The following is a 12,944-nucleotide window of genomic DNA, read 5'->3' on the forward strand; positions in this document are numbered from 1 at the left end:
GTTCCAGCAAGACCCGTGTGGTATACATGATATTACCTATTACCGTCATGTAGTGTGAAGTCGATGAGCCCACACCAAAGACCCCCTATTTTTTTTTTTTATAGCAAAAAAACAAAAAGAAAAACAAAAACAAACCTAGGTACTCTAAGTTTTTAACCCTTACCATATAGGGGTAATTGGGCCTTATGGGTTTCATTTATCTGGCCCAGCCTATTAATTCTACTTAGTTATATATATCAAACTTATATAAAGTCGTATTGGGCTTTATAGGCTCCGTTTCGGTTCATTATAATTTCGTCTATGAGGCCTCTAAATTAGAGAGTAGTGTTATTTTTCATTCCGAATATGAGCATTGTCTCTAACAATTAAGATAGTTTTCTTAAGATAAATAATTAATTCAATATACAAATTAAATTAAAAAAAAAAAAAAAACAGAAACCTTGTGTGAGCACAAGTTTTTGCCATGTGTCGCATTGTTACAACAAATTTTTTTTTTTTTACTCTCCAATAATAGTTTTTTTTTTAAAATTTTTTTGGCCTCACTATAACCGTTTGTTTCTTAGGATTTATTGTGGGTTTGGAGGCGTTTGCATTTTACTTTTTAGCGTTTTCCTTCTCTCTCTCTCTTTTTTTTTTTTTACGCATTTTAGGGAGACCATTGTCACTGTTCACACTTGTAGCAGCATTGTTCACGCACTGTTCATGGGACCCATAGCCACTTTATTAAAAAAAAATATTAAAAATTGTTCACACAACACTATTCATACATTTAAAAATTATTTTGTTACAGTGTTTTCAGTTTTCAGTTTCAGCAAAAATAAGTTGTATCCAAACAGACTCTTATTGTGAAAATATTGTGAAAATTTTTTTGGAGAGAGTTTCAATTTATGTCGTTGTTTTATTTTTATGGCCTCATCGATAACAGTTTGTTACTTAGGATTTATTATGAAAATATTGTGAACTTTTTTTTTTTTTAAAAGAAAGTTTCAATTTATGGCGTTGTTTTTATTTTTATTTTTATTTTTTTATGGCATCACCGATAACTCATACTCATTTTTTAATGTGGGATTAACCCACTATTTTTTCTTTTGAGAATATATACAGAGTATTTTAACACACACAAGGGGAGAGGGGAGAAGGTTTTAAACAAAACTGACAGTGGTGTATATTCAAAAGGACCTAACTCTTGGATACACAGTACAAACTTTAAATTTCTATAACTCACACTCATTTTTCAATGTGGGGTTAACCTACTATTTTATCTGTTAAGAATACTAAGTATTTTAACACACACACAATACTAAGTATTATGAACTTAATATTACTCTTTTAAGAAAGTAATGTTAGTGGTGAGTTCATATTAGAACTAACAGCAACTTACTATTTAGTATTTGTTATGAAAATATTGTGGACATACTTCACAACATTTTTACAATAACACTAATGTGAAAATCTGTTATTAGTTATTATATACTTACTGTTGATATCACTTTATTTTTTCTTACTATTAAGACTTAAGAGTATGACACCAAATATTTATTATGAAATTATTATAAAAATGTTATGTCCCTCTTTACTGGACAAATTGAAATAAAAAGGTGATTCACAAGATGTTAATCAAAGTTCGGCTATTTAAAGTACATCGCCAAGTCTTAGTGGGTCTCTGTCTCCTTCGGCCATTTTGGGCCATTTGGGCTGAAGTGAGAGAGTATATATAGTCGAAGAACAATACCTTGAACAAAAACTTTTCTCCAAAAGAAGCTTAAAATAATTACTAGTAGTAAATAGAGTGACGGCCTTATGAACAACCTGTGAGTAGTGACCTATATTATTGGCATCTGTAATTACTATCCAGCCTTATTCATCAAATAACTCCATTCCATTTCAATACGTGTTGTTTGGCCTAGGCCTGGTTCAAAACCCTGTTGTCTTTGCTTCATCTGCATGGACATGGAGTGACATACAAGGTAGAGTCAGGTGCTTATGAGCAAAGACACAACGATGTTGAACGAGCATTTTCGGGAACTAGTCTGCTTCCTATTACTCAATAGTTAAGATGCAAAGACACTTTATTTTGAGTACTGTACCCATGTTATATTTGTGTCGTACCAGTGTCATATATCATTTCATATTATAATTTTAAAAAAATTGCTTGTGTCGCTGTGTCGTATCCGTATCCGTATCTGTGCCTATCCGTGTATCCTAGCTCATCAGGGCAATTATATAACAAATCCAAACAATCCCATCCCCTCTTGGGAAAATGTCCAGCTTATGTGGCATTTATAGACATAGAGCAAGAAGATTCAAATATTCCAATATGAATTATGCTAGGACTACTTGACAAAAGTCACAAAACTATCATGGTTATATGGCATTGTTTACACCACGTTGGAAACACTAACAGGCAACAGCCTAACAGGAACTACAATCTCGATTTTGATTATAAAATTTGTACGAACTACGAAATAGTCTAATCAACTTCAGTTGGAAGAGATTAGATAAGTTTGGAACTCATTAGGAGTGTATTGAACTAATCGTCGAAGTGCCCATTTAATATGCCTTTTTAGGGATTGCTTTTCTATGATATAGCTTTATCAAAGAAAAAAAAATTATGGCAGCATAAAGGTTGTCTTGATTCTCTTGAAAAGCTTTTAAAAGCAAGAATTATCTAATGGAGTGGAGTGGTTATATACAACCTCTCCCTCACATCATTGGACATTATTGGGGGTTCATACTTCATAGATGCGTGGATCTCTACAATAAAAAGCTACATATAGTCGCTCTATAAAATACCACCTCTTTTCTAAGATAATCAGATGGCTTCTGCCTCAACATCTAAATTTGTTAATCACTCGGGCTTTGCCTGGTTGAACATGGACTTCTTATGCATGACCCTTGGGGTTAAAGCGTAGCAATAACTTCTCGAAGTGGAATTATCATTTGTGATAATATATATACACCATCCATACATGTGTAGAGTGATACATCTATCTCCACCTTTGGTTTTAAGACCAAGAGTTCAAAATGGATATTTAGAACCCATGTTTATTTTTTTGTGTGGTTAGATTAAAAATTAAAAAGGAAAAGAAAAAGAACAAGAAAAGATAAGGAGAAGGAGGAGATTCTAAAATGGTGATTGAGGAGGCTCTCTGCAGCACACTCAGCTCATCCCACTTCAATTGATCATTATCCCCTTTTTTCTTTCTATTTTTTTTTGTATTTAGGCTCTTTAGCTTGTTGGGATTTTTGTTAATTTTGTGGATAGATCTTGTGATTTTTTGGCTGATCATAACTTGGCACGTTGGACTTCTCTTTGTAATTATGATGGGTCCTTAAAACTATCTCTTTTTCTTTCATTTTGGCTCTCTCTCCCTGAAGTGAGGTCAAGGTCTTATATATCCTTCTCTTTTGGTTAATGTATTATCTTTAATTAAAAAAAAAAAAAACTTAGGAGTAGACTTGACTAACACTCAAACTCCTATTTACTATTGAGCACCTACTAATTAGTAATTATCTCTCAAACTTTCCACCCTACAGAATATAGCTAATGTGAGGGAAACTATTACTGAAATGGACCAAATATTCGCGAGGATCACGAGTCACGGAGCAAGCATATGTAGCTACGAATCATAGTATATAATTTATTTATTTTTTCTATATTCCACAAATAGTTATTTATTTATTCATTTATTTTGGTCACGGAATCATTAGTATTATTATTATTAGTATTACAAGTGAAGAGCTGGCTTGAAATTTTTTGTTGCTTTACAACAAGATCGACTTTTGACTAAATCACAAGTTAGAGGAATTTCTGCCATGGTTGTCATATTCCTACAATATATTCTTGGCAATAGCAAAATACAGCTAATGTATGGTAGGTATCCATTTCACATTATCTCTAGAAGTATAAATACACAGTGAAACAATCACTAACCATTATACAAGTGCCTATCGAATAACTTTCTTTCTATTAATTTATTTCTTTGTGTACAACTTCTTATTTTCAACGTTAATCAAAACTTATGCTACACGTTAAGAATTATTTGTAGTTTAACAAATACTTCTTACTATTTCTAATATATATATATCGAATAACTTTCTTTCGATTAATTTATTTCTTTGTGTACAACTTCTTATTTTCAACGTTAATCAAAACTTATGCTACATGTTAAGAATTATATGTGATTTAACTAATACTTTTTGATATTTCTAATATATATATATATATATGTTCAAGTCTTTCAAGAACCTTCATATGGTTTCTCAAAAAAAGAAAAGAAAAAAAGAACCTCCATATGTAGCCCTAAATTATTTTTGGAGTTTGAATTAGTTTACACTAATTAAGAACAACTCTCCAAATGACTAGAAACCCTGATAAGTTTCTCCCAAGCATCTAGTTTTTCTGGGAGGCACAGGCTAGTGTATTTTGCAATTTGAAATGTAAAAAAGCTTAATTAGTGGCTGGAAAGTTCGGAATACGAGAAGAAAATGCATGCCACCTTTTTCTGAACAAACACGAGAGATGCTTTTCCAATTAAGACCCATTATCCCTTCATTTAATCTAAAGAATATTCATCTGTAGCATGGAAAAAAAAATGAAAAAGCTTTAACGTGCACACTTTCTTTATTTTTTTATTTGGTTTGTTTGGCAGGCTTTTATCAAGTTATCTTTGTACTTTCTGTGACATATTTTTCTCTATGGACTAACTACGTTCATACTTGATCTTATATTCCAAATTTCGAAGCCATCAAATAATTGCTACCACGTACGCTAATACGGTATCTTTCCACTAATCCGCTATTTCATGCTATCACGCGTTTATGGTTTTGTTTCCACATTGAACTCATAATTTCTTCTGTGTCTCTATTTAGTATTTATATATTCTGTTTACAATGAGTTTCAAAGCCCAGAAAATAAAAATAGAAGGTTTGCCATAGGTTGACTGTCAATTTAAAATTTAACCACTTCTTTGTTATGAATGAATTCACCTTAGAAAAATATATATGATTGACCACGATTAGTCTTTTGAGAATTTATAGCTAACCACAAAATTTTACAACTATAACTTGGTGGTTGATATATATTTCTTAACTGAACCCTTAAAATTTCTCTTGTACCCCATGTAGACGCGATTAGTCTTTTGAGAATTTATAGCTAACCACAAAATTTTACAACTAAAACTTGGTGGTTGATATATATTTCTATACTGAACCCTTGAAATTTCTCTTGTATCCCATGTAGACACGATTAGTCTTTTGAGAATTTATAGTCAACCACAAAATTTTACAACTAAAGCTTGGTGGTTGATATATATTTCTTTACTGAACCCTTGAAATTTCTCTTGTACCCCATGTAGACGCGATTAGTCTTTTGAGAATTTATAGCCAACCACAAAATTTTACAACTAAAGCTTGGTGGTTGATATATATTTCTATACTGAATCCTTGAAATTTCTCTTGTACCCCATGTAGACACGATTATTTTACAACTAAAGCTTGGTGGTTGATATATATTTCTTTACTGAACCCTTGAAATTTCTCTTGTACCCCATGTAGACGCGATTAGTCTTTTGAGAATTTATAGCCAACCACAAAATTTTACAACTAAAGCTTGGTGGTTGATATATATTTCTATACTTGTACCCCATGTAGACACGATTAGTCTTTTGAGAATTTATAGCCAACCACAAAATTTTCAACTAAAGCTTGGTGGTTGATATATATTTCTTTACTGTACCCTTGAAATTTATCTTGTACCCCATGTAGACGCGATTAGTCTTTTGAGAATTTATAGCCAACCACAAAATTTTACAACTAAAGCTTGGTGGTTGATATATATTTCTATACTGAACCCTTGAAATTTCTCTTGTACCCCATGTAGACTTTTCTAGTTGCCATATATACGTTAAAAGTTTCCTAGGCTACTTAAGGCAAAAATCATAACAAAAGCTATAATAAACTTCTTTGCACCAGTTCACTGTCGCTGGATATATAAAGAAAGTAAGATGTGAGACATTTTGAAATGTGAAAAATTTCAATAAGACCTTATCCTAATCTCACAAATTGTCAATATTTGTACTGCTGATCAGTTCCTTCTTGTCTGATATGGGTGTTTCAAATTTAAGAAACATCTTTCAACCACAAAAGCATGTTTAGGCAATCTCTTCTCGCTGTCTTGGCCTTGTAGGGTCATACGTACACGTTATTTGAATATCTGTTCATGGATACCACAACTTCAGTCGTGAATGCTATATATTAATATATGCTTATATGCAGGAGTGTGGGTCATAAAGTTATCTGCTTAAGATTGAATAGACAGGCATCTAGGTACCCAATTTTGAAAAACATCTATATTATTTTAGTAACAAGAAACTCTCTGTCGCACACTTGAAATTTTATTTCTTGAATCTAATTAATAATATATAAAGTGTCATGTCATTGAAATTTTACATGTAAGCGCATCTATGTGCCATTCTCATCACATTACACATATACTGATATACATTTTCATGTCTATCTCCTACATACTATATACGTGATCATCAAAGCTTTAGTCCATGCCACAACCTACACCTACTAGCCTAGCTAGCACAATTCAAATGGCCTTTCATTTATTGCAACTTTAAATATAGCTTAATGTTTTCCCATAACCGTAAGCAACAAGTTATGTATGGCCTATATGTAGCATGGTCTATCAAAGAAGTAAATCGAACATCCTTAGGTAGCAAGGACAATGTAATATATGGACAAGGATTTCAGGCCGTGTTTAATACGCAAGTTAAAACACATGTTTTCAATTTTTAAATAACATTACACGTATTTTTACACATTTTTTTTTTTTCACTTATATGTATTTTCAAAAAAAATAAAAATTGTTATTTAAACACACATATAAAATGGGCCTAACTCCAATAGGTATGAAAGCCCATATATATATATATATATGTATCATCAACAATGCTTAAACCTACCATATCCAACACCACAATCTCTCACCATCCTCTGAATCAAGAACCACAACCCATTTCTCGCAAAGACGTGCACATCATAATTCAATGGCACAAGCACAACTTTGTCTATGAAGCAAAAAGAGGAATGAGGGGAAAAAAATACGAAAGAAAAGAAGAAGCATTAAATAGCAACCTTAACAATGGTCAAGTAATATAGTAACTTTTTTTGCACGTCCATGCATGTTCCAAGACATTGCATTTATCTCCTTACTAAACTTTTCACAACAATCCCATCTTTAGGGTTTTCCACCCTTCACTAAAGAATAATAGGATCAAGTTCCCAAGTTCATTCTAGTTTCTCTTTTTCCCATAAAGTCCTAAGTATTTGAGACAAAAAATAAAGTTTTCACACCAACTTTTGCTCAATTGAGAAAAACCCTAACCCTAAATATTCTGACCAATATACCCCCTTTATTAACATCAATGCACATGCAGCACCCAAGAACAAGAAGAAGAACAAGAGGAAGACATAAAGATGGGCAAAAAGATACAAAACCCAATTTCTCCATAACTGAATAAACTCTAAGTACAAAGAATAGCACAAAAAAGAAAAAGAACCCAACATTTGTCCCTCTAAAGGCTAAAAGTCTAGTCATTTTACACTGATAAAAGTCCAAAAGATCTATATGAAACGTACAGTGAAGTGGGTTCTTTCTCTAAAGACAAAACCCCCATGAGTCAGTCAGAGAATTACATACCATTAACAGAGTAAAATCAACCATTGTACTCTTCTTTCGGCTCCTTCCTAATCATCTGTGACGGCACAATGTCCTGAAGTAGTCCATGGTCTCTAAGCAAAGATGCCGAAGAAGATGTCCCAAGATGTCTCTCTTGAATGAAACTAGGAAATGAGGAGGAATTCAAATTAGTAGTACTAGTGCTAATATTCAGAGGCAGCTGTGAGCTATACATATAAGGATGTTGCTGAAGATGATGATGATGATGATGTTGTTGTTGATATTGAGGTTGTGGAATAACAAATGAAGAAGTCATGGCACCAAAGCCAGCTGCAGTGGCTTCTGGCATAATTCCAATGCTTCCACGAGGTGTTACCGGGCTTGGATGTGTGTGTTGGCCTTCATAGGTTGTGACCACAATTGAAGGATCATCGGAGGAACGCTCAACTCTCTTCTTTACACCACATCCAGTAGTGGTGCAACGGTAATAGCTCCTATAAAATTAAGAGAAACACATTACTTATGCCTTAAGAAAAGCAAGTTAAAACAAAATCTGATGGGATCCAGTGCAGTGTATTAGTGTTAGTACGATCGCACCTAATGAAACATTGATAATAACAATGCAGTAAAAGTGGGTAAACTATTGGAATCAAAATTATAGGGGGACCAGATCCTAATATCTATGTGATACCTGGGATAGGGGCTGTTCTTCACAGCTTTCTGGCCGTACTTTCTCCATCTGTACCCATCATCAAGGTGATCAACCTCGCTCTTTGTCATGAACGCAAATCTCGGCTCTCTTTGCCTTTTTTGATTCTTCTTTTTGGGTTTCAACCTAAACACACATAAACAAGCACTACTTTTCAAAACTTTTTCTTTTTTTTGAAATACATGCTTAAATTGAACAAAACAAAAGGGTAAAAAGAAAAAACCCATTTACCAATCCCCTTTTTCTCTTTAATTGGATTATCACACTCATTCTTATGTTTCATCAAAACTACTAAATCTAGCTAGAACCATTAACAGACATGACTAATAAGAAAGTATCTAGATTTAACTCTTAAACAAACAAATAAGAAAGACAAATATGAAATACCCTTTATGCTTTTGTTTATTTAAAAACTAAAAAGCTTACTGTTTCTTAGTCTTTTCTTGATCCTGGTCTTCCTCATGACCAGCCTTAATTTGTTCTTCATTTGCGGCTTCATTCGAGGAAGAAGAAATCGATGAAGAGTTTGGTGTGGCTGGAGTGTTCAAAACTTCAGATGACTCTGGAAGAGGTTGTTCTTGTGGTTGTTGTTGTGGAGGCATGGTGGTAGTAGTAGCAGCAGCAGTAGTAGTTGCTGTTGCTGTTGTTGTTGTTGCTGTTGTTGTTGTTGATGAAGGTGTTGGAAACCAATCCAATAAAGATTGGCCATACTCAGGGATACCCAACAATTCCATGAATCCCTTTTGATCACCACCACCACCACCACCACCTTGTTGATCACATGTTGGCATGTCAAAGAAAGCAGCAAAACTATTGCCCTGAATCTCATCGGAAAATGTTGAATTAGACATTGAATTCTCAAACTTTAGCTCTTCTTTCTTATTGTCCATGTACTTTCTCATCAACAACACATACTAGGATTCTTCATTTGAGTGATCAGTCTGTCCAATCTCCCTCTAGTTTTATTACAAAGCTCAGAGAGAGAGAAAGAGAGTGGTTTTGGTTTGGCTTTTTTGAGAGTGTGAAAGAGGCAATGGGGTCTAAAGGTTATAGCTTGGGGTTGGGATTTTGGAGAACAGGTTGGCCAAGAGAGGGTTCCCACTTCTACCTAGGAAAAAAACCGGCAGGTGCCGGTTAACTATACGTACGGTATTGTCGACGGGACGGTGCTTGCATTAAATGTAAAGTCAGGACCTGCTTTGGGGTCCACATTGGCATACGCGCAATTATTTGACCGGTTTAACCGGTTTTATGTGTGGACGTGCATTTTGGTGTATACACCTTGGCTCTTATAAAAATTAAAAATTAGTAAAAATTAAAAAGAAAAGGTCGGCTTGTTTACTCATTTGCTTGTGATTAATTAATTAATTAATTAATCCCTTTATTAATTCTTCTCCAATTTTTTTGAGTTTTTTTCGCGGCTTTGTTATCTTTAACTTTTAAATGGGAAATTTCTTTGCTAAAAAATTGGTTTTCCTTTTATGTTATAAATGGACAAAGTACTTTATTATTATTATTATTTTTTTTTGATGAGAAAGTACTTTATTAATTGACTGATATGTCCATTCCAATACCTAATTTTGTTTTACATAATTCAAAAAGCTTGTACTATACCTTCAATCCATTTTTATGTTTCTCTTTTAAAAGGATGATATTTGTGGGAGCGAGTTGTTTTTAAATCTTTTCTTTAATGGACAAAATCAGATTATGTATCTTAGAAGCCATCGATTTTAGATAAGGTTGTGTGTGTTGGAAACCACAAGTTTAAAAACTTAAGTTGTCTTGTAATGGGTCAAGCATATCGTGTACGATGAAAATATTATAGTAAGATTAATTAAAACTTGTGGTTATGAAATCACTTAAAATGGCAAAATCAAGAATTGTTGGTTGTTTGATTCCGATTTTAAGTCCTTTAAAAAAAAAATTTAAAAGAACCTTGACTTAGAGAAATAGTTGAATTGTCAAGAAGATATTAATGACTAATGGAATAGAATGGCAAGCTTAATCGGTCTAATCAGTTATTAAAATTGGAAAAATTAGAATGAAAGTTATTGGTAATGTATATTATGTATCCCAATGTTGGGTCATACATTTATACTCTTACTTAGCAACAAAAACAAAAAAAACAAGAATCATACTTTTATGTCCAATTGCTTCGTCTAATAAAGCTCAAAAGGTTCCCTTTATCACATCAATACGAAACTTTGGTGGCAAGTATATAACAGTTGATCTGTGCATGGATTTGGGTTTTCTATATTGAATTTTACCTCCATTATATATTTTCTTGGTAGACATTAATATCTTATCAAATCAATTCATAACTACAAGAAAGAGAATGAAATTCTGATTCCAATTCTTTTAGTAGTAAGTGTACCAACAATATATATAGATTGATTTGATTAGTGAGCTACTTATTTAATTTGAAAATTTTGTCTACACCTTTCTTTTTTTTGAAAATTTTGTCTGAACCTTTCTGTATTATTGAATGTCCTTGTGATGCAACTTTTTTTTTTTTTTTTTGAGAAACTTAATTAATAATACTGGTCATTCAAAAACATAAAAATATGCCAAAACCTTTATGATAAAAGTTGAAGATTTGTTAGTTTTAGTGGTATTTGGTTATTTGAGATACATTTGGTGGAAAAGGACCAAACATTTTGCTGGCCACATTAATGGGAGGATACAAGTCAAAGTTTAAAACAAAGGGGAAAAGGAATGGTATGAACCAATTATTTCCTCTTATATTATATATAAAATTATGTGCTGCATCACTGAAGCATTTTGACAGGGATTGCAGTGAATATTGGGCAACTCCTTTATTTTTGGTGGGTAATATTAAAGGCGACCCCTTTCATCACTAGGCCCAAAGATTAATTATTGCTAATTAACATTTTGAGATTTTTCCTTTTTTTTTTTAAGCTGGAAGGTCATCTTGGTAATATCAATTGTTTTATGGGAAACATTCCATTGTGGAAAAACAAATAAATGCCAGAGATTAAAAAGAGGTAAAATTTCCAAAGAAGAAAAAAAGAAAAAAAATTAAGAGACCATAATGACTTGAGTGATAAGCGTGTGAAAGAAGCTTCGGCACGTGTAGTCCATCCCTGACAAACTGACCTGCATGTTGTGCGCATGCTGACATAAAATCTGCGTCACCGACTCTATCTTACCATAGCTTGCTTCTTTCCCGACAAGCCAACACCGTCATTTAACGACAAGTTTTATCCTTTTTCTCATTTGGTTTCCACTTTTCAATTTTATTTTGATTTGTATACTGCTTTTGTTAAAGTTATGCCTAATATACTTTTTTTGGAAAATGTTAAATCATTCAATATAATATGTTTTTTTTAGTGGATTTCATATTTTAAAATTTTTAAGGTAATAATTAATAACTATTTTATCTTTAAAATATTTATATTTAAAATTTTATATATTAAAATTATACACAGAATATAATAGGATTTTTGACATGCATGTTAAAAATAATAAAATCGTGTAATTCAGATATAAGATTTATAAAATATTAATTCAATAAAAAGTTTTAGTGGAATCATCTTATAAAAAGTTATATTAGGCTATTAGTTGTAACATGATCTAATTGTATTTCAAAAGTACGCATAACAATAAGTCAATAAATCATAGAATAAGAGTCTGTTTAGGATCTACTTATTTTTTTAAAACTGAATTTTTGTTGTTGAAAGTACTGTAAATAAAGGTAAAAGTTAGCTGAAATAGTATAGTGTGATCCATAAATAATACAAAAAAGAACAGTAGGGTCCATAAATAATAGCAAAAATAAGTTGAATAGTAAAATAAACTGACTTTTTAATTTTGAGCCAAATGCACACTAAATAACATTTGATTAACGTAAAATTTGATATATATATATATATATCGTAAAAAACATAAATAACATATAATTTAACTGTGAAAATTTTAAAATATTAATTTAATACAAATTTATTAATTGTGTGATATTATTTAAAGATATACAAAGTATAACTTGATCATGACACATGCATATATTTTTCTAAAAGATTTATCTCATTTTTATAACCCTACCTTCCTTTTTATGTTGGGCTTGGATTAACCCATCTAGGGTAGTTTATTAACTTATTTGTTTATATAGTTTTTAAACCTCATTTTTAAAGAATAACTGTAATTTTACTCACTTTAAATAAATAAGAAATATAATGATAACCATCCAAAAGTACACTTAATAACAAAATCTCTCTCTCTCTCTATAATATATATATATATATATATATGTGTGTGTGTGTATGTATGTATATCCAATGACAACTTTACAGATTGCCTAGTCTCATAAAGAGTTTTTTGATCCAAAAAGGTTGGGTGGGATTTCACTCATGTAATAAATCTTGAGATCAAATGTCACATCATGCATGAGTTTGATAAGATTAGGATTGTGTGAGATTGCAAATCAATCTTAATCTACTTAAGCAAAAGTAATACTAGTCAATGAGCATTATATACTAAAAAAAAAGAAAAAAATGTAACTAGCTAGTAGTGGACACTTGCTAGTTTCCA

The 12,944-nt window shown here is 32.0% G+C and overlaps 1 protein-coding gene across 2 annotated transcripts; it reads right to left on the bottom strand.

Moving 5' to 3' along the window:
* Positions 1-5,940: 5,940 nt before the first annotated feature.
* Positions 5,941-9,448, bottom strand: LOC111983143 (probable WRKY transcription factor 48). 2 transcript variants are annotated; one of them, XM_065770824.1, is made up of 4 exons: positions 8,823-9,448; positions 8,379-8,522; positions 7,709-8,181; positions 5,941-6,214 (listed from the first exon to the last, which is right to left on the bottom strand). In XM_065770824.1, exons 1-3 carry the CDS (start codon positions 9,296-9,298, stop codon positions 7,725-7,727), a joined length of 1,077 nt encoding a protein of 358 aa, XP_065626896.1. In that variant the 5' UTR covers positions 9,299-9,448; the 3' UTR covers positions 5,941-6,214; positions 7,709-7,724. The 2 variants fall into 2 exon arrangements, with proteins under 2 accessions (XP_065626896.1, XP_023870573.2); XM_024014805.2 differs by lacking the exon at positions 5,941-6,214 and having other exon boundaries at positions 7,497-8,181; positions 8,823-9,446.
* Positions 9,449-12,944: the final 3,496 nt, after the last annotated feature.

Source organism: Quercus suber, unplaced genomic scaffold, assembly GCF_002906115.3.
Source record: "Quercus suber isolate HL8 unplaced genomic scaffold, Cork oak 2.0 scaffold_36, whole genome shotgun sequence".
Classification (NCBI taxonomy): Eukaryota; Viridiplantae; Streptophyta; class Magnoliopsida; order Fagales; family Fagaceae; genus Quercus; species Quercus suber.